Consider the following 22,700-nt stretch of genomic DNA (forward strand, 5'->3'; position numbering starts at 1 on the left):
AGCACACTGCTCTGCCTTCTGCAACACATAGGATACTGGTGAGTGAATGCTATGGTGTCAAACACAAGGAAACCATGTGTTTAATACTATTCCATGTATTCTATCGCAGCCATTACTATGAGTCTTCCTCTGATATAAAGTGCCACCAGCCACCACTGCTGCACTAACGTCCTCTTCATTTGAATGTCGTCAGACTGATTGTAATAGCGCAGCTCTCTCTGAGTATTACACACAGTAGTTCTGACAACACCAGGAAGAAGAACACGGAGTCCTAATGAATCAACAAGTCTTTGTGCATGAGGCTACATGAGGCTAATTCTCACAGCTTATTCAGGACGGATGAAAATGAAGAGGCAGATCATGTATTACCTGAAGTGCTACTATTAAGTACTAACAAACCCAGATAGACAGACACACACACACACACACACACAGACACACACCTCTCTACCCCGTTCTCCCTTTATCTTCCCCAGCCAGGAGGAGCAGCCGCTTTGATTGATTCGATATTGAAAATAGACTGTCAGCGCGTTTTGGAGAGGGTACTCATCTGATAATGAATGGATGCAACACCTCAGCGCCACTAATTAGATTAAAGACACAGACAAAGCCCCTAGCTCCCTGCTCCTCTCACAGTACAAGGAAGTCCCATTGGGACGGACAGCACCGCGCCAAGACAGCCCACTGTGCCCAGATCCATTGCTGCCCACAAACAAACCCACTAAGGTTGCGTCCCAAATGGCACCGTATTCCCTACGTAGCACTTCTTTTGACCCGGAAGCCAGCCACACCAATGTGTCGGAGGAAACACTGTACATCTGCATGCATGCGCCCCGGCCCTCCACAAGAGTTGCTAGAGCGCGATGGGACAAGGAAATCTCGGCTCATGGGTCTCCAAGACACGGCCAGCTGTGACACAGCCTGGGATTGAACCCGGGTCTGTAGTGACACCTTAAGCACTGCGATGCAGATGACCGCTGCGCCAATCGGGATTTTAACAAACAACTGGCCCCCCAAAAAAATGCTGTCCTCTGTTGAATTTCAAAATCCTGAAAGGGGATCTATCCTGAACACAGATACACATACACATAACTGGGGTAAGTGTTACCTGGTCGGCGACGGCGCGGGCCAGTTTGTCCATCCTGGAGCCTGCCTCTGCAATCTTCTTGGCGGCGTTAATGACATCAGAGGAGTTCTTCAGGGGCCCTTTGCCTCTGGTGTGGAACACAGGGAAACAGGACTTATTATGTTGAAAGTTCAACGTTTAAAAAAATAAATCAAACTGCAGACAGCAAACACTATCTGAAATACCTGATATTAACAGATTAAAAGCTCCATTTTATATTCACTAGACACTTTGCCACTAATGAATAATGCATAAGATACAAACTCCAGTTGTAATCTTCCTAAAACTGAAAAAAAAGATCACAATGCCCCCCAAAAAAACAAAACGTGGGCTGCAACTAGAAATGTATTCTCAAATCATGGTGCTCTGTCATTAGTAAGCTGAAAGCTGTCAACATAGGTCTTTCTCAAAGCTCATCAGCATTGGTGCCAGTCTGTTTCTGCTCTCTTGCCAACTCCTTATGGAATTGTCTTGACAATAACAGCAATGGAGTTGGCAAGGCCACAATAGATCTGGTAACAGGTTAGACAATAATGGCAATGGAGTTGGCAGGGCTATAATAGATCTGGTAACAGGTTAGATTGGATCTAGGCCTAAATTCTATCAGATTGGGCGTTAACCGGTGACAGCAGACGCCCACACAGCTGATGTTTTGGCGGTGTCTGAGGTGGAACTGCGTTGGAGCCGTCAAATTGGTGAGCAGCTGCTCTTGCGATCACTGTCAAGAAGCCACAACCGCCCCACTCGCGTTAGAAGTTCAGAACCAGAAAGTGCAGGCTAATCTATATCGAAATAATTACGCTCAAATTGAAAAAATCATTCAGGGAAAATAATGACTTCTATCATCCTAATGGGGGTGTAGATTACATCTCACATTCCAGCGTTCAAACTTACACAAGACGGGACGGGATTTCTGTTGTTGCGACTCTGTGCAGCCAACGGCAATGTCAGCTTTGTCATAATGCCGGGAGCCACGTCAAACACAACCGCTATTCGGATGTCGGCTGAAGCGGATCAGACTGAATAGAGCCCTTAGCCTACGGTTTAACCAAAGTATGGCATCACTTCTCTACTGGTGTTGCCTGGCTCATGTAGTTTCCTAGCTGTAGGATGTCAGGCACCCCCACTGACTGAAAAAACAAACTGACTTTACAGCAGTAGTCACTTATATTGGCTGACATCACGGTAATTGGGCATTTGTGAATCCATGCATGATGTGTCATTGGCTGAGTCTCAAACGGCACCCAATTCCTTACATAGTGCACTACGTTGGAGAAGGACCCATGGAGATCTGGTCAAAAGTAGTCCACCACATAGGGCATAGGTTGCCATTTGGTTATCAGATTTGCATGGCGACATTATATTTGCCAATTCCACAAATGTCACCACAAGGGTCACTTGACTAAAGCAGTGTAATCATCGCCAACACACCACATCCATGATCGTTCGTCATTATCAAACTGCATGGATGCATCCCAAATGGCACCCTATTCCCCACGGCGGTTTGGTCAAACGTAGTGCACTATATGGGGAATAGAGTGGCATTTGGGAAGAACACATAACATCTTCCCCTTGTTGAGCTCTGTACAGCTCGCATATTCTGTCCACTGAATCATAGTGCCATGCCTTGGAATAGGAACATTGGGTTCAGCACAGGGCTAGCTATGACATGATATACAGATGGTGGGGGCTCGGAGAAAAGCTGTTGCCTCCCAGAGAACATCAACATCCACACTGTAAACACCACACAGGATCACACTCATCCTGGTTTGGCTACAAGATATTCAATCTGACTCAATGGGAATACAAGACTGTTGGACCTCTGTTAGTCTACTAAATAACAATGTGTAAAGGTAGACAGCTGCTGCTGGTCTACACAGCCTATTCCCAGCTCACACCCGCTATCCTGACCAATAGCAGGGCCTGGATTTTGATTTATTCCAGCCTAGCCGCGAAAGCACCTGATTCATCCAATCAAGGACTTCTTTATTTGCTGAGTTGTTGAATCAGGTGGGTTTGATTTGATTTGCGTTAGTGTTTTGGCTGTGACGAAAAGCCCGGACAGCCTAGTGTAGCGAAGTGAGTTGCCTGTGTGTGGTTGCTGATCCTACCCATACCGATACTATTCACACCCATAACTAGTAATGCTTAAATTCAAATGGATGCACAAAGGAAGCATTAGCATGGCTAGGAACTGGGAACAACAGAACATGGCAAGCCATTAGCACAACAAAGGGGATTGTTCCATTCAAAAGGGGGAAATTGAACAAGCCTTTTGATGTATCCAGGGATAGGGATAAACAACAGCTTTTCCAAGGTAAGGAGCATGTAAAATACTACTCTGATCAAAAATAAATAATGAAACATGAAAAGTGCTGGTCCCGTGTTCCTTGAGCTGAAATAAAACGTTCTGTATGCACAAATAGCTTATTTCTCTCAAATGTTGTGCACACATTTGTTTACATCCCTGTTAGTGAGCATTTCTCATTTGCCAAGATAATCCATCCCCTTGACAGGTGTGGCATACCAAGAGGCTGATTAAACAGCATGATCATTACACAGGTGCACCTTGTGCTGGGGGACACTACAAGGCCACACTGAATGTTCAGTTTTGACACACAACACAATGCCACAGATGTCTCAAGTTTTGAGAGAGCATGCAATTGGCATGCTGAATGCAAGAATGTCCACCAGAGCTGTTGCCAGAGAATTGAATATTAATTTCTCTACCATAAGCTGACTCCAATGTCGTTTTAGAAAAATGTAGTTTTAGAGAATTTGGCAGTACATTCAACCGCCCTCCCAATTGCAGACCACATGTATGGCGTCGTGTGGGTGTCAACGTTGTGAACAGAGTGCCCCATGGTGGCGGAGGTTTATGGTATGGGCAGGTATAAGCTACGGACAACAAACAAAATTGCATTTTATCAATGACAATTTCAATGCACAGAGATACCATGAAGAGATCCCGAGGCCCATTGTCGTGCCATTCATCCGCCACCATCACCTCATGTTTCAGCATGACCCCATTTCGCAGGGATCTGTACACAATTCCTGAAAGCTGAAAATGTCCCAGTTCTTCCATGGCATGCATACTTACCAGACATTTCACCAAATTAACATGTTTGGGTTGCTCTGGATCGACAGCGTATTCCAGTTCCCGCTAAACTTCAGTTGTTTGTTACATGTTTCTTTCACTACATTCCGAAAGTCTAAATATTCCACAAAGATGTGCCCTGTTGAGGTGTGCTATTGGTTTCAGGGAATTGATCTACCATATAAATATAATTACTAGAATGGGTAACACAGAGCCTCTGTCCACGGCAATTTTACTGGTAAACTAATGGGTAGACTCAAATATAGCTGACATGGTATTGTTATGCAACATTTCCAAATAGCCACCGGTCCACAACATAACAAACCTGTTGACTTGAATGGTGACACCCGTTCTAGTAAATCTATATCATTGTAATTATTACATTGACATTCATAAGTACTACCAGTCACTTCAACTAGGTTCTCTTTAGCCACATTGTAACTGCACCTGGTGAAGTCCGTCATCTCCATCATGATCATGCACATCTGCTTGGCAAGGACGATGATGTCGTTGCCATTGTCGTCCCACTTGGCCACTTCGGCGTCCAGCTTGCACTTCTCCTGCCGGAAGCTCTCCACCTGCTCGGCGATCTTCGCCTTCTCCTCCTGAGGCAGCTGGGCCATGATGGCCTGAGAGGGGCAGGAGGAGGAAGATGTAGGGGGGAAGTAGAGGAAGGTTGAGTAGTGGAGTCAAAAAGAGAGGATGAGTAGTGAAACACACAGGGAGAAGAGGAAGTGGGAGAAAGGGGGGAAGAGTAGATTGAGGAGGAAGAGAAGGAGTGGAGAGAGAGAAGGAATAATCAAACAATTAAACACTGGCAGTGAAAAGGCTTACCATGACACAAGAAATACCAAAGATTAAGCATCAATTGCCCTTCAAATATTTAGCTGGCTGCCACCTTGAGGAGCCTATAGTCCTGAGTATACTCAACGAGAATAGATATTGCGTTAAGAGTTTGACTTTGCCCTCCCGAAAGGTTTCCGAATAAAGTTATAAACTTGACGATTAATCAACCAGCGCTCCTAAAACCCCTTGACATCTTATACTTGTGAAGAGAAGAATCCCTTCCTCGGCTCGTTTTGCCGTGAGAACACTCTGTGCTTCTCTTGCCATAGCCATTCGAGGCAGGTCTGAGATGACATAAATCTCTAGGCAAGGTCACCAAGTGCAGTAGAGGCTCCGATATTATTTGGGAGATAAATGTCTAATTACTTTACTTCTCATGCCAGTCAATGAATAATGTATTTGTTCAACGTTCTGAGGTGAGTGCAGGGGAGAAAAGTAAGTCGGGCACTATTCGTTTTGTACTATTGATTTGAGAAGGAAAGATGAAGGATCCATTGCATGGATGATATTGTTTTTAACCTTACCCTCCAAACACTGAAAAAAGGTGAAATCAAAGCAAGCCTAAATATGTACATATTGAGTGATAATTCACTTAAAATGTGTACTTGTTCTTACCAAGCTAAATTATCTAACATCATTGGCAGATTTCTTCTTCTTATTTTAACCTTAAAAAGGCTTAATACAAGTAATGTATCATATTTCAAGATATTTTGATATTTTAGCTTAATTTTCTTATTAAAGGTCAAATATCTTGAAAAAAATCTTGAAATAAGATAAATTACTTGTATGAAGCCTTTTTTAGGTTAAAATAAGCAAAACTATCTGCCACTGACGTTAGAAAATGTAGCTTGGTAAGAAAAAATAAAAATGTAAGTGAGTTATCACTCATAAGATATTTAGGTCTGCTGAGATTTAACTTTTAACAGTGTAAACTCTATGCTTAATGATTTCCTACTCTGTCTTGTTTCCTCGATTCCTCGCCTCCCTCTCCAAGCTCAATGGAGGAGATGTGAGGTAGAAACCTTGAAAGCAAGGTTTTGATGACAGGTTTCCAGGCACAGCCTTCAAACTCTTCCTTAGACCACGTAGAATGTCTTTATAAAGCATGACTTCCCCACTCTGCTTCATTTTATCCCCTCTCCTCTCTCTCCTCCGTCTGTCTACGTCCCTCCCACATTCCTTTCACAGCAAAGCTGGTGTGTGGGGGTGACCGGCAGGATGAGCTCAGTGTGAGCGGGTATCACCTTTCACCCATCCCTCCATGGAGGTGTGAGGAAGAGAATAACAACCACAAATGACTCGTCTTCCTCTCTTAAAGTAGCTCAGGACGGAAGGAGAGAAAGCGTGAGAGAGATGCAGAGAGGGGCACAAAGCTGTTTTAGGTGTCATCAGACACTGCTATCTCATCACACAGCACCAGATGTCACCCTACTGATCACTCCCTCTCTACAGTCTCGGAGCCAGATATTATATGTTTGGTATTGCTGCCCAAGTGGAACTATTTCACCAGCGGAGCCCTGCTTGGTTTCTGTTTCGGAGCAAGCTGGACCAGTTAGTATTTTCGAGATTCCTTGCGTCCTCTCTCTCCTCACAAGGTTCTTGAAAACGCATTGGCGGTGAAGATCCAAGGACCTTCCCCTCGCACCCTCTCTCTCTCCTCCAATGGGGTTTGAGAAGGAGGCAAGGAGAGAGGACGCGAGGCAAGGAGTCAAGGAGAAAGGAATTGGGCAAGTGCCCACGTTTACATGCCTCAGGCTGGCGTTTGAGTAGTAGTTTAAAGCAGTGGTTCTCAAACCTCTCCTCAGGGACCCCCAGCCGTTCCATGTATTTTATCTATTCCAGAGCTAGCACACCTGATTCAACTTGTCAACTAATTAGATTAATTAGATGAGCTTGTTCAGGGCTAAAACAAAATTGTGAAACGGCTGGGGTCCCCAAGGAGCGGTTGGAGAATCACTGATGTAAAGCACAGATGTTCCATTATATTGACCACATACTCCATTGGTCGCTCTAACAATTACAATAGATATCTTTAAAAATAGAAGGCAGTCGGGAGGGTGCAAGATCAGGTGGGACCATTCTAGCCAATGAGAGAGCAGATACCCGTGTGAACAACCACAACCGTCCTTGCTAACCGGGATCCTTGGGACGTCCCTACTCGATTGAAGTTGATATTTCAAATGGTTAAAGTAACTGGTTATGGTTAAGGTAAGGGTTAGGGTATGAACATCCCACGGATCCCAGATAGCACTAAAAGCACAACTCCGATATAAAGTGTTTTTTCTCAAAGTTGCCGGGGTGTCACATGTCCTACTTATATCAGTACACTCGTATTACAACCTAAGTATTACAAAACGTATAATCGATAAATCAAATAAACTCATGTAGCAAATAAGCCATTACATTTTTGTTGACCACATTCTACACTCATTTACCTCCATGCAAACGCCACCTGCTGGACTAGACAGATTTTGGCCCGGGTTATCCCTCTCACTTTGCCTCTTCCTCTCTGTTTAAAGCAATGCAAACACATAAACAAACCTAACCCCAACAGTGTTGAGTGTAGCTAGATTTCGTTCAGCTGCTCTGAGCCAAAACACACACGATACAGCGTGCCGCCTATCCTATTCATAAACAACAACATGGGTGGGTGAGAACAGTGGTAGGTTAAACTTAAACACACGGCACAGTGTTAGTCTGTAATTAAACCCAACAGGAACCAAAATTACAAGTGAAGAGGGAAAATCCTCAGGGGAAGCTTTATCCTGTAGCACTCTTCATAGACACTGAATACAGACACGCTCTGTTAAATATCGCATTTAACGTGAGACTGAGTAGCCAAACAGAGGGCAGGTGGGAGGAAGTCCTGTATGAAACTCCCGAGTGGAATCAATCGCGACAGGTTAGTGCATACAGCGAGAGAGAGAGACGACCCCATCCCGACCGTGAGCGACACCACCCACCCTCCCCCAGACAGTTGCGAAGGGCAATTGCGGCTCGGCTCAGCACCACGGACCCCACGGTCAGGGGTCAGACGTTAGAATTCCCTTCCCGCCACATCTTTTATTCACTAATTATACGGGGTGCCAGCAGAGCGGAGGCAGGTGGATTGTGAGCATGGGGTCTATTCATTAATGCACGCCGTAGCAAAATGTTTTGTAACAGAAAACAAAAACAAACGTTTCTTAACTATACACCAGGCTCAACGTCAACAGTGAAGAGGCGACTCCGGGATGCTGGCCTTCTAGGCAGAGTTGCAAAGAAAAAGCCATATCTCAGACTGGCCAATAAGAAGAACATTTTAAGACGGGCAAAAGAACATAGAGACTGGACAGAGGAAGTCTGCCTAGAAGGCCAGAAACCCGGAGTCACCTCTTCACTGTTGACGTTGAGACTGGACAGAGGAAGTCTGCCTAGAAGGCCAGCAACCCGGAGTCACCTCTTCACTGTTGACGTTGAGACTGGACAGAGGAAGTCTGCCTAGAAGGCCAGCAACCCGGAGTCACCTCTTCACTGTTGCCGTTGAGACTGGACAGAGGAAGTCTGCCTAGAAGGCCAGGAACCCGGAGTCACCTCTTCACTGTTGACGTTGAGACTGGACAGAGGAAGTCTGCCTAGAAGGCCAGCAACCCGGAGTCACCTCTTCACTGTTGACGTTGAGACTGGACAGAGGAAGTCTGCCTAGAAGGCCAGCAACCCGGAGTCACCTCTTCACTGTTGACGTTGAGACTGGACAGAGGAAGTCTGCCTAGAAGGCCAGCAACCCGGAGTCACCTCTTCACTGTTGACGTTGAGACTGGACAGAGGAAGTCTGCCTAGAAGGCCAGCAACCTGGAGTCACCTCTTCACTGTTGACGTTGAGACTGGACAGAGGAAGTCTGCCTAGAAGGCCAGCAACCCGGAGTCACCTCTTCACTGTTGACGTTGAGACTGGACAGAGGAAGTCTGCCTAGAAGGCCAGCAACCTGGAGTCACCTCTTCACTGTTGACATTGAGACTGGACAGAGGAAGTCTGCCTAGAAGGCCAGCAACCCGGAGTCACCTCTTCACTGTTGACATTGAGACTGTTGTTTTGCGGGTACTATTTAATGAAGCTGCCAGTTGAGGACTTGTGAGGCATCTTTTTCTCAAACTAGACACTAATGTACTTGTCCTATTGCTCAGTTGCACACCGGGGCCTCCCACTCCTCTTTCTATTCTGGTTTGACCAGTTTGCGCTGTTCTGTGAAGGGAGTAGTACACAGAGATCTCCAGTTCTTGGCTATTTCTCGCATGGAATAGCCTTCATTTCTCAGAACAAGAATAGATTGATGAGTTTCAGAAGAAAGGTCTTTGTTTCTAGCCATTTGGAGCCTGTAATCAAACCCACAAATGCTGATGCTCCAGATACTCAACTAGTCTAAAGAAGGCCAGTTTTATTCCTTCTTTTATCAGGACAACAGTTTTCAGCTGTGCTTTCATAATTGCAAAGAGGTTTTCTAATGATCAATTTGCCTTTTAAAATTAGACACTTGGATTAGCTAACACAACGTGCCATTGGAACACAGGAGAGATGGTTGCTGATAATGGGCCTCTGTACGCCTATGTAGATATTCCACGCCTATGGAGACGTTTCCAGCTACAATAGTCATTTACAACATTAACAATGTCTACACTGTATTTCTGATCAATGTTATGTTATTTTAATTGACCAAAAATGTGCTTTTCTTTCAAAAACAAGAACATTCTTGAGTGACCCCAAACTTTTGAACGGTAGTGTATTTATCCAGTATATTTGATATATTACATTATATGCATGCACTGTGTGAATCAGCAGAATGTATGTACTGTGTTGAAATCCTCACTCCTGTTCAGAGATCAGAAATCACACTGAATACGGCCGTGGACAAGCTGACAGAGAAATCCCTCTTTGCTGCTAATTCCCCACCAGTGAAGTCGCTGACCAAGACATTCTGAAACCTGAGTTGTTGACCAGATCAAACCACATATTTTAACATATTAGGGGTTATCACTCTGTTAAACATCATGTTAAACATCAGTAGTTTTCAACCGTGACCTCTACAATTATTGGTTGTGGTGACGAGCGAGAAACCTTCCCATGTCAACCAATCTAATGTATTGTAATGTACATGTATTGTCAAGGTGTTTGTTGAAGCACAAACCCTTACACCGAGGTGTATTACAAAGGTATTGGATCTGGATAAACTGTTAAAGACTCATTGAGTTTTCTCATCACTCCTCTATACATCTGAATGCAATACTTAATCTTCATTTTGGAGCTAGGAATACATTGACATACATGGTAGAGTTCAACACTACCATACTCCCACTTTCACTACCACATAACCGTACCTTTCAATGTATCTTCTTATAGCGCTAAAATATCGCCCCTCGTTAAACTATCAAATCTCCCATCCCTCTCAAACATCTTAGAAAAAGCTGTTGCGCAGCGAACTCACTGCGCAAACAATGTATAAGAAACACTTCAGTCTGGTTTTTAGACCCCATCATAGGACTGAGACTGCATTCATGAAGGTGGTAAATGACCTGTTAATGGCGTCAGACCGAGGCTCTGCGTCTGTCCTCGCGCTGCTCGACCTCAGTGCTGCTATTGATACTATCGATCACCACATTCTTTTGGAGAGATTGGAAACCCAAATTGGTCTACAAGGACAAGTTCTGGCCTGGTTTAGATCTTATTTGTCGGGAAATATATCAGCTTGCCTCTGTGGATGGTTTTTCCTGACAAATCAACTGTACATTTCAGTGTTCCTCAAGGTTCCGTTTTAGGGCCACTATTTTATTCACTATATATATATATAATTATTTTTTTCTCTCCACTTTTCTCCCCAATTTCGTGGTATCCAATTGTTAGTAGTTACTATCTTGTCTCATCGCTACAACTCCCGTAATGGCTCGGGAGAGACAAAGGTCGAAAGCCACGCGTCCTCCGAAACACAACCCAACTAAGACTGCTTCTTAACACAGTGCGCATCCAACCCGGAAGCCAGCCGCCCAATGTGTTGGAGGAAACACCGTGCACCTGGCGACCTGGTTAGCATTTAGTGCGCCCGGCCTGCCACAGTCGCTGGTGCGCGATGAGACAAGGATATCCCTACCGGCCAAACCCTCCCTAACCCGGACGATGCCACGGCCAATTGTGCGTCGCTCCACGGACCTCCCGGTTGCGGCCGGCTGCGACAGAGCCTGGGCGGGAACCCAGAGTCCCTGGTGGCACAGCTAGCACTGCGATGCTAGCTATTTTACCTCTTGGTGATGTAATTCGGAAACATAATGTTAACTTTCACTGCTATGCGTATGCTACACAGCTGTACATTTCGATGAAACATGGCGAAGCCCCAAAATTGCCCTCCTTGGAAGCCTGTGTTTCAGACATAAGGAAGTGGATGGCGGAACATGTTTTACTTTTAAACTTGGACAAAACAGAGATGTTAGTTCTAGGTCCCAAGAAACAAAGAGATCTTCTGTTGGATCTGACAATTAACCTTAATGGTTGTACAGTCGTCTCTAGTTTCCTGCTGGCTGTTTAGTTCCACACCTTAACTTAGTATGTTCAAATGGAGAGCTACACTGCTAATAAATCAATCAGCAACATCACTTGCAGCTTGGTCACAGCAGCAAAGCCTTTTGGGGTGTGGAGTCTTTTTTGGATGCAGACATTTTGAGCTACCCCCTTTAGAGGGAAGCAGGCAGTTGAAAGAAGTTCTCCCCAACCAAGTTCACCTTTCTCCGGGGGCACTATGAGGGGCACTATGACTATGACCAGACCTGGTCTAGCTTGAAACTGGAAGTCCATTTACTCATACTGATACAGGAAGTGTCAGTCAATGACAGTGAACCACAGTGAAAACAACAACTAAAATGAAATAAAAAGGATCTTGGTCAGCAAGCAACTGCAAACACAACAAAGACAAAAAGCAGAGGTAGAAAAAAAGGTTGGCAACATGGCCAGCTCTGGCTGTACGGCTGTCACACACCTGTATCGAGTCTAATTGGAGAGTCACAACCCCAAACAGCGAAGCCTTATGAGAATTTGCGTTTTGGTATCGTATTTAGTTCCCACAATACACATGACAAACCAACTTTAATATGTGGTTTGTGATGAAGTCTACTTAAATAGGTCAACTATTGCTTAACTGTGTCACCTCTTACCTCGATCAATTAAGTGTTTACCATTACTGTAAAAAGTGTACAGGTCTGGTTCCAATCCCTCCGCTGAATTATAGGGAATCTACCCCAACTGTCAATGACATGAAGATGGCGGCTCTAAAGGTTTGCTTAGTCCTCAAACTTTCTCAATGGGGATTTACAAAGAAGCACAGGGGCCAATTGGGATGTCATAATAGGAGGGGTGGGGGGGGGGGGGTACTAGGCGAGAATATTTTCTTCTTCTCCCACTCTCCAGAATTCACTTATCCCAAAATCCCTTCCTCTGCTTACTGATAACAACAAGAGCGGGCCTTGGGAGCTTAGCGCAGTGGCAAATCCCATCCTATAGAGCACGTGCCAATACACTCGACGGCTCGGCAGGGATTAGACACGGCGCTTTCTGGGTTTCTTCACAGGCAGGGGCATCGCGAAATGACTTTAATTTGTTTCATTTGAAATAAAATGCCCAGACACTAGCGAGATCAATTTTATGGCTGACCTATCAGGGGCTTCGTGTGTGTGTGTGTGCGTGTCTCTCTGTGTGTGTGTTTGCGTGTAAACTCAGCAAAAAAAGAAAGGTCCTCTCACTGTCAACTGCGTTTATTTTCAGCAAACTTAACATATGTCAATATTTGAATGAACATAAAATGATTCAACAACTGAGACATAAACTGAACAAGTTCCACAGACATGTGACTAACAGGAATGGAATAATGTGTCCCTGAACAAAGGGGGGTTAAAAAGTAACAGTCAGTGATGATGCTGTGCCACACCGCCCCACACCATGATCGACCGTCCACCTCCAAATTGATCCCGCTCCAGAGTACAGGCCTCGGTGTAATGCTCATTCCTTCGACGATAAACGCGAATCCGACCATCACCTCTGGTGAGACAAAACCGCGACTCGTCAGTGAAGAGCACTTTTTGCCAGTCCTGTCTGGTCCAGCGATGGTGGGTTTGTGCCCATAGGCGACGTTGTTGACGGTGATGTCTGGTGAGGACCTGACTTACAACAGGCCTACAAGCCCTCAGTCCAGCCTCTCTCAGCCTATTGGGGACAGTCTGAGGACTGATTGAGGGATTGTGCGTTCCTGGTGTAACTCGGGCAGTCGTTGTTGCCATCCTGTACCCGTCCCGCAGGTGTTGTTACACATGGTCTGCCACTGTGAGGACGATCAGCTGTCCGTCATGTCTCCCTGAAGCTCGGTCTTAGCCGTCTCACAGTACGGACATTGCAATGTATTGCCCTGGCCACATCGGCAGTCCTCATGCCTCTTTGCAGCATGCCTAGGGCACGTTCACGCAGATGAGCAGGGAACCTGGGCATCATTCCTTTGGTGTATTTCAGAGCCTGTATAAAGGCCTCTTTAGTGTCCTAAGTTTTTATAACTGTGACCTTAATTGCCAACCGTCTGTAAGCTGTTAGTGTCTTAACGACCGTTCCACAGGTGCATGTTCATTAATTGTTTATGGTTAATAGAACACGTATGGGAAACAGTGTTTAAAGCCTTTACAATGAAGAGCTGTGAAGTTATTTGGATTTTTACGAATTATCTTTGAAAGACAGGGTCCTGAAAAAGGGACGTTTTTTTCTCTGAGTTTATGTGTGTGTCTCTATGTGTGAGCGTGTGTCTCTCTGTCTCTGAGTGAGTATGTGTGTGTTTGTCTCTCTGTGAGTATGTGTGTGTCTCTCTGTCTCTGTGTAAGTATGTGCATCTCTGTCTCTGTGTAAGTATGTGTGTGTCTCTCTGTCTCTGTGAGTATGTGTGTGTCTCTTTCTCTGTGTAAGTATGTGTGTGTCTCTGTCTCTTTGTAAGTATGTGCGTCTCTCTGTCTCTGTGTAAGTATGTGCGTCTCTCTGTCTCTGTGTAAGTATGTGCGTGTCTCTGTCTCTTTGTAAGTATGTGCGTCTCTCTGTCTCTGTGTAAGTATGTGCGTCTCTCTGTCTCTGTGTAAGTATGTGCGTGTCTCTGTCTCTGTGTAAGTATGTGTGTGTCACTGTCTCTTTGTAAGTATGTGTGTGTCTCTGGCTCTGTTTGAGTATGTGTGTGTCTCTGTCTCTGTGTAAGTATGTGTGTGTCTCTGTCTCTGTGTGAGTATGTGTGTCTCTGTCTCTGTGTGAGTATGTGTGTGTCTCTGTGTGAGTATGTGTGTGTCTCTGTCTCTGTGTGAGTATGTGTGTGTCTCTGTCTCTGTGTGAGTATGTGTGTGTCTCTGTCTCTGTGTGAGTATGTGTGTGTCTCTGTCTCTGTGTAAGTATGTATGTGTCTCTGTCTCTGTGTGAGTATGTGTGTCTCTGTCTCTGTGTGAGTATGTGTGTCTCTGTCTCTGTGTGAGTATGTGTGTCTCTGTCTCTGTGTGAGTATGTGTGTGTCTCGGTCTCTGTGTGAGTATGTGTGTGTCTCTGTCTCTGTGTGAGTATGTGTGTGTCTCTGTCTCTGTGTGAGTATGTGCGTCTCTGTCTCTGTGTAAGTATGTGTGTGTCTCTGTCTCTGTGTGAGTATGTGCATGTCTCTGTCTCTGTGTGAGTATGTGTGTGTCTCTGTCTCTGTGTGAGTATGTGTGTGTCTCGGTCTCTGTGTGAGTATGTGTGTGTCTCTGTCTCTGTGTGAGTATGTGTGTGTCTCTGTCTCTGTGTGAGTATGTGCGTCTCTGTCTCTGTGTAAGTATGTGTGTGTCTCTGTCTCTGTGTGAGTATGTGTGTGTCTCTGTCTCTGTGTGAGTATGTGTGTGTCTCTGTCTCTGTGTGAGTATGTGTGTGTCTCTCTGTCTCTGTGTGAGTATGTGTGTGTCTCTGTCTCTGTGTGAGTATGTGTGTGTCTCTGTCTCTGTGTAAGTATGTATGTGTCTCTGTCTCTGTGTGAGTATGTGTGTCTCTGTCTCTGTGTGAGTATGTGTGTCTCTGTCTCTGTGTGAGTATGTGTGTGTCTCGGTCTCTGTGTGAGTATGTGTGTGTCTCTGTCTCTGTGTGAGTATGTGTGTGTCTCTGTCTCTGTGTGAGTATGTGCGTCTCTGTCTCTGTGTAAGTATGTGTGTGTCTCTGTCTCTGTGTGAGTATGTGTGTGTCTCTGTCTCTGTGTGAGTATGTGTGTGTCTCTGTCTCTGTGTGAGTATGTGTGTGTCTCTCTGTCTCTGTGTAAGTATGTGTGTGTCTCTGTCTCTGTGTGAGTATGTGTGTGTCTCTGTCTCTGTGTGAGTATGTGTGTGTCTCTGTCTAAGTATGTGCGTCTCTCTGTCTCTGTGTGAGTATGTGTGTGTCTCTGTCTCTGTGTGAGTATGTGTGTGTCTCTCTGTCTCTGTGTAAGTATGTGTGTGTCTCGGTCTCTGTGTGAGTATGTGTGTGTCTTGGTCTCTGTGTGAGTATGTGTGTGTCTCTGTCTCTGTGTGAGTATGTGTGAGAGACCAACAGGAAGAGAAATAAAGCCTTGTTCACACTGGATAAGCAACACAATGGCAGTGTAATAATTGTTGTGCAGTCAAATTGATCAGACATTTCCGATGCATCACACCCGTAGTGTCAGAATGTGAGATAGAGACAGAGGGAGGGGAAGAAAGAGTGAGTGGGAGGATAACCTGGTGTCGTGTGGTTTGTGTGTGTTTGACGCAAAGAGAGACCCACTGGGCACAGATGTCAGTTAAACGTCTAGTTTGGATGTACATTCGGTTGAGTTGTCAACTAACGTGAATTCAACATGAAATCAAGCTCACCCGTTCACTGGATTTAGGTTCAAAGTGGGTGAAAAAAATGACATAATTCCCTTACGTTGATAACGCCTCGGAAATCTAATTCCACATTGATTCAACGTCATCACATAGATTTTTTTGGGGGGGCGGGTTGAAATGATGTGAAAACACTGTCGATTGAAGCAGTTCTTGCCCGGTGGGGAATAGCTGACCTCGTGTCAGCGCGGTGTGTGCTGCATGATACCCTTACACATTCCCAGCGTGACAGGAACAGTGGGTGTAAACCTGGACATGCTCGCCATGTCGGCTCACACTGAGAAGACACAGAAGACGGCCGATCACCTTTCCTCTTGTCTCGTCTAATAACAACACACGCTGTGGTGTACCATTGTGCACTTTGCGTGACCCGGGAGAAGGTAAACAGGGTTTATCGTGACATGACAGGTTAGGGGCAGGACACCCGTGGGTAGGACACCCGTGTCCAGGCTAACCGCATCTTTTATGCATGTAGTTTCTATGTGAAAATGTGGGTCCACGTGTTTGTGTTTATCAGCAAATGTACTGCACTTGTGTGTGTGTGTGTGTGTGTGTGTGTGTGTGTGTGTGTGTGTGTGTGTGTGTGTGTGTGTGTGTGTGTGTGTGTGTGTGTGTGTGTGTGTGTGTGTGTGTGTGTGTGTGTGTGTGTGTGTGTGTGTGTGTGTTAGTGTGTGTGTGTGAGTGTGATAGCAAGCATGTCTATATATCATGTGCATGTCTACATTTCTAAATGAACAGCACCGATTCATTTCAAGTGGCATCCGTTTTCAACATGAGACTCGGGAGCATGCACCTCAAACTAACTAGCAGCAGGAGGTATCGCCCACTCACAGAGTTGCGTAGGCACTTGTGTGTGATGCGTTTGAGCTCAGATGGCCTTCGCTGCAGGAGGTCGTGGGTGTGTGTGTGTGTGTGGGTGCGCGTGTGTGTGCGCGTGTCTGAGCCACGGGACACCGTGGGACGACTCAGTGGGATTCGATGAGACCCAACTGTACCCACTTCTCACCCTGGCGAAACAGGCACGGGAGCCCCTGCCAGACCCCATATCAGTGTCCCAGAACAACGGCTGTCTTTGCTCCCAAAAGTACAATGCTGTACCCACCTTATGGCCAAAGTCAGTTGTTATAATCATGGAGTTTGACACAACCGTTCTCTCTGTTTGTTTTCACCTCCTTTTAACTTTTTGACGGGTTAGTTTGGAGAGAAATATAGTGGTGGTGTGTGTGTTTATGAGGCCGGTTGGTGCCAACAGGCTTTGGTTTAATTTCAGTGTTTCCCCTCTCCAATCCATTTCCCATTCATAATGCCAACTCTCTCTCTCTCTCTCTCTCTCTCTCTCTCTCTCTCTCTCTCTCTCTCTCTCTCTCTCTCTCTCTCTCTCTCTCTCTCTCTCTCTCTCTCTCTCTCTCTCTCTCTCTCTCTCTCTCTCTCTCTCTCTCTCTCTCTCTCTCTCTCTCTCTCTCTCTCTCTCTCTCTCACACACTCTTTCTCTCTCTCTCACTCTTTCTCTCTCTCTCACACTCTTTCTCTCTCTCTCACACTCTTTCTCTCTCACACAGACTCTCTTTCTCTCTCTCCCGGACTCCCTCCGACTTTGAGGAAGGCTTCCTAGCAGCAGCAGGCCTCTCAGGATGAGGGGAGGCATGAGGCCAAACCTTTTCCTACCACCCGGCATTCCACAATCCAACCTCAACAGCCAACCACTATCCCTGCTGTAGGGGTGGTAAGCACTGATACCCTTTAATGTACTTTAAGCAGTGCCCCTGTGTACAAATAATACATAGAAAAAAACACTAATGTGCACAAAGCCCAAAGCCCCATGTGATCACTGGCACCATCCAGGCTTGGCACGGGTCGAGTGTGCATTCCCGGTAATATCGGAGGGGGGATACGGTAATTGCCACGGCTTCATTTGCGCTCGCAATTTTACACCCGTCTCTCCCCCCGAGTGGGATCATGTTTTAGTCATTTCAAAACAATCAAACTAGGCTATGATCATTTCAATGTACTCTTCGTTCTCCGTATGATGGAATCCTGTGATATTAAGATCATACAATAGTGGGGTTTATCCAGCGCAGAACCCACTGGGAATTGACATGATGTTGAACAAGAGTGAAATTGAAGTGGTGCAACAAGAGGCTTTGGGTAATGAAAGGGAAGGCCGACTTCCAATATGACACACTACAACAATACCCTTTTCACATTACTGAGCATGAGCCCAACTGAGCCAAGCCTAGGTTTACCTTGCTGACCTGGTTACGAATCCACCAGAGTTGCTGGAACTGTGCAGGGAAGGACAATGTGAAAGAACTTTGTGATAAATAGGGGTATCCTTGGGCACATCGGAAATGGCACCCTATTCCCTACGCTGGGCACCTCTTGACTCAAAAGTAGTGCGCGATATTGGGTCCCATTTCCGACCCAACCATAATCATGTTCCTATGCAGCGAGCTATGGAATGTTCCAGAGCAGGTTCTGGACTGGGGTTCTAGTGTATGGCTATAGTCGGGTTCGAGAGCTGGTTCGAGAGTCCTACTCACCCTGGCGCTCTGTCCGGCGATGAGCTGGTCGTCCTCCGTCTGGACGCTGGTCCTGCTGCGGGCGTCGTAGTCCTCCTGCTCAAAGTCTGAGTCATCCTCCAGCTCCTCAGGTGTCTACAGAGAAAGGTGAAGAGGGGATGGAGAGGGAAAAGAGAGAGGGGGGGGGGTAGAAAGAGATAAGGGATAGAGAGGGGGGATGCAAAAGGGGTAGGAGAGAGAAAGAAGGAGAAAGTATTAGGGAGAGAAGGGAAAGGTGTGTGGGAGATGAGAAATAGAAGATGTAGGAGAGAGAGATAAAAACATGTCGACTGTTAGACCAACAGCTGCAGTGTCACAAAACACAGACTTTTTTGGGTAGATCAGTCCTCAGACACATCTCTATCTCCACTCTCCCTCTACTGTACTTCTCACTCACACACTTCTTCTTCAGCTTCGCTGTCCTGGGTTGAGTCTGTTCTCAGCCAGAGTCAGATAGGCCTTGCCGTCACGCGAGGGGTGGCTGGCAGGAGATGTCACACAACTAACAGCAAGTCAGATCTCCTTGTGTTGAATTATTCAGCCCCCTTTTTTTTCATATGCTTTATACACTCTGATTTCAAGTCCCTTGCATCATTGTTTTTAAGACGTCTCGGTGGTGGTTCACGCCACGCACCATAAGAGCACCATAAAGCTGCCTGAAATCGTGAGATCAAACGGCACAAAGGGTAAATGGCCTCAAGAGATTCTGTGATTGAGTTTTTCTTCTTCTTCAGTCTTCAACTTGTTGTCAACTGCTATCTCACAACGAGACAGGGTGGGGTACGAGACAGATGTTCTAGACAGGCAGGACTCAGGGACGAATGGGTTCATGTGTTCGAACCAATGAAGAGCAGGGATCTGGGGCTTCCGGGACAATCGGGAGACAGTTAGCTGAGGAGAAGGTCGGGATGAGTGGCTCAGTCGCCCACCTGTCTGTCTGTTTGTCAATGACATGTCTACCGTCATGGCAACACTGTAAACATCATCTATACAGTCCTCGTCTCCAGACATAACAACCTCCTCTACAAGCTGAAGAGGCCATTCGTCAGAAAAGATGGTTTAATACCCGCTTCTCTCGAAAACAAACCAAATTTCTCGCAAATCCACCACACGAACATGAAGACGTTACAGTTGTGCGCCTCTACACGACACAAAGGCAGGCATGATATCAGACTCTATATCCGACAATATCAATATCTCGCACATCCGTTCTTTGCGTGGTACATAGAGGAAGACGGGGAGAAGACTGTGATGTGTGTGCGTTCCATATACATGGGAGACGGAGCTTGGAGTGTATAGCGGATGTTCAACGAGCTCCTGACCAGTTCTGCTATATTCAGCGTGTGTTTCTGTGCTGATCTGAGCTTTTTGGACCTCATGCTTTCACCATCGTTTCCTATGACCGATCGTTACTCATTGTGTATCTATTATTACGTGTTGCACTTTTCTATTATTTCTCTATTTTATTTTTCTCTACATTGTCGGGAAGAGGCCATGAGCAAGCATTTCACTGTTAGTCCACACCTGTTGTTTACAAAGCATGCGATGAATACAGTTGTATTTTATTTGATGGCAGCCCATTCCCTATATAGTGCACGACTTTTGACCAGAGCACTATGAGCCCTGATCAAAAGTAGTGCACTATAAAAGGGAACGGGGTGCCATTTGGGACGCACCCTGGATGGGGTTTGACTGCTTGCATCTCCTGCAGGTTAATAATTTCCCCTTTGTTCCCAGAAGAATGGATGTGTGCTCCCTTTGTGTGTGGAAATGAGCGTGAACATTGAAGCCTTGTCTTAGTTGAATTGCGTGGCACGTTCCATTTTCTGGAGTGGACATATAGCAGATGTCTGCGGACGTGTGTGTGTGTGTGTGTGTGTGTGTGTGTGTGTGTGTGTGTGTGTGTGTGTGTGTGTGTGTGTGTGTGTGTGTGTGTGTGTGTGTGTGTGTGTGTGTGTGTGTGTGTGTGTGTGTGTGTGTGTGTGTGTGTGTGTGTGTGTGTGTGTGTGTGTGTGTGTGTGTGTGTGCGTGCGTGCGCGTGTGCATTTGTGTGCGTGTAGAATGCTATTTAATTAACCCTCTACACACACACCCGACCATACTCAACTTCTGAAATGAACACCATGGAGAATTGCCCCCAGAATCCATTGCTGTTGTAGGGTACAACGAGGCCCTGCCAGCAGATTCTAAAGAAATCATTTTCTAAAGAAATCCATGTACACCAGCTTACATGGAAGCTAAAAAACACACCACAAAAACATTCTTCAGACGTTTCATATGAAAGGCGACACATTGTATTACGGAAGTTAGGCTACACAATGACGAGAAATCATAGATAGTCCTCCAAGACTCCAAGAGTAATTTAACTTGGAAATAGATTATGGGTCTGGTGGGTCGGTCTCGGGCCAGTTCAAAGCCCCTGTTTTACATTATTTACCAACATCAAATTATTTCCCCGTAATTAGATTTCTCTCGCAACTGCACTGGGAAACTTTCCAGCAGTCCAAAGTTGAATACACAAATTTGCATGGTGGTATTGGGAGAAGAGGAGGGTATGAAAAGAGATAAAACACTAGACAAACAACATCTATTAGGCCTACCATAGTGGATACAGTGTGGTGTGGCTGAGTCTACAAAATTACTTTGTAATAGGCTTTGTTGTAACATCGATACAGAAGTCTAGCCTGGAACTAGCCTTACAGTATTATGTTACAAGTAAACAAGTCTTGTCAGAGGAGCCCGTAGGGTAGCAGCCCCTTGGACAGGAAGTTAGTCTATCTCTGGGTCATACCCCCAATCCATGTCCGTAATGCTGAGTGCCAAGCAGAGGCATTGTTTACCATTTATTACGTTTTTGGTATGACTCAACCAGGGATTGAACCCTCAACCTTCCAATCTCAGGGTGGATACTGTAACCACAAGGCCACTGAGTTGGTCTATTCTAACCAGCCCTAAAGTGTTATGTCCTATGCATCAAAGCTGGGACCGAGAGACTGAAAGACAGCTTCTGTCTCAGTTAACTTCTTGGATATAGGGGGCGCTCTTTTAATTTATGGATAAAAAAACGTTCCCGTTTTAAACAAGATATTTTGTCACGAAAAGATGCTCAACTATGCATATAATTGACAAATTTGGAAAGAAAACACTCTGACGTTTTCAAAATTGCAAAGATATTATCTGTGAGTGCGACAGAACTCATGCTACAGGCAAAACCAAGATGAAACCTCAAACAGGAAATGAGCAGAATTTTTGAGGCTCTGTTTCCCATCGTCTCCTTATATGGCTGTGAATGTAACAGCCTTGTTCAGGCAGAACAATAGACTTTTAATTTGTCAGCTCTGGGATTCGATCCAGCAACCTTTCGGTTACTGGCCCAACGCTAAAACCACAAGGCTACCTGCCGCCCCGGATAATGCTGCATTGTCGGAACTAGAAGCATAACAATTCGCTACACTCGCAATAACTACTGCTAACCATGTGTATGTGACCAATACAATTTGATTTGATTTGATTTCTTATGAACCGTGAAGTTCTTTGTAATTTAATTTCCATGTTATTTAATTTCTTACTCGCTAACATCAAATCAGGGAGATGGTTTGTGTTTCATCTTGGGAAAATGGACATTTCATGTGACCTCACGCAGGACACATTCTTAGAATTGGAGATTTTTGATGTTGTTGAAAATGGACATTTCGGCAGTCATAGGTGCGAATCCTTATGTACTCTTGGTCATGCATTGATGTCAATGAGAGAAAAAGAGTGTCTCAATTGGCACCCATATTTCTATATAGCGCACTACTTTTTATGGGCTCTGGTCAAAAGTAGTGTACTATAATAGGAATAGCCTGTGTAATTATATACGGAGTCTGTTCCCAGCATGCTTTGAGAAGGAAGGAGGAAATTAGGAAATGGACCCACCCTGATCATAAGAACGGCTTTCCGGATGTCACGCACGCCGTCGTAGACCAGGCGGGACGCGTCGATGAACTCGTTCTCCTCGAAGGTCTGTGGGGGGTTTGTGCTCAGTGCCTCGATGGCCACCTCCACTTGTTCAGCAAAACGGGGCATGACTGGAAGAAGGGAGGGAGAGAGAGGGAGGGAAAGGGACAGAAAAAGAGATAACAATAAGAATGGCGACCAGAACTTACTTGACTCAGGTGCACTCACTTAATATATTTTTATA

At 45.5% G+C, this 22,700-nt stretch overlaps 1 protein-coding gene across 7 annotated transcripts in view; it reads right to left on the reverse strand.

Moving 5' to 3' along the window:
* Window positions 1-22,700, reverse strand: part of LOC118395356 (catenin alpha-2) — a 697,964-nt gene that overhangs the window by 19,078 nt on the left and 656,186 nt on the right. For all 7 annotated transcript variants that reach the window (XM_052464403.1, XM_052464401.1, XM_052464402.1 and 4 more), the window contains 4 exons: window positions 22,436-22,587; window positions 18,500-18,613; window positions 4,671-4,852; window positions 1,109-1,214 (listed from right to left, as the gene is read on the reverse strand). In XM_052464403.1, the coding sequence (XP_052320363.1) occupies window positions 1,109-1,214; window positions 4,671-4,852; window positions 18,500-18,613; window positions 22,436-22,587 (554 nt within the window). The remainder of the gene's footprint in view (window positions 1-1,108; window positions 1,215-4,670; window positions 4,853-18,499; window positions 18,614-22,435; window positions 22,588-22,700) is intronic.

Source organism: Oncorhynchus keta, chromosome 16 (genome assembly GCF_023373465.1).
Source record: "Oncorhynchus keta strain PuntledgeMale-10-30-2019 chromosome 16, Oket_V2, whole genome shotgun sequence".
In the NCBI taxonomy this organism is placed as follows: Eukaryota; Metazoa; Chordata; class Actinopteri; order Salmoniformes; family Salmonidae; genus Oncorhynchus; species Oncorhynchus keta.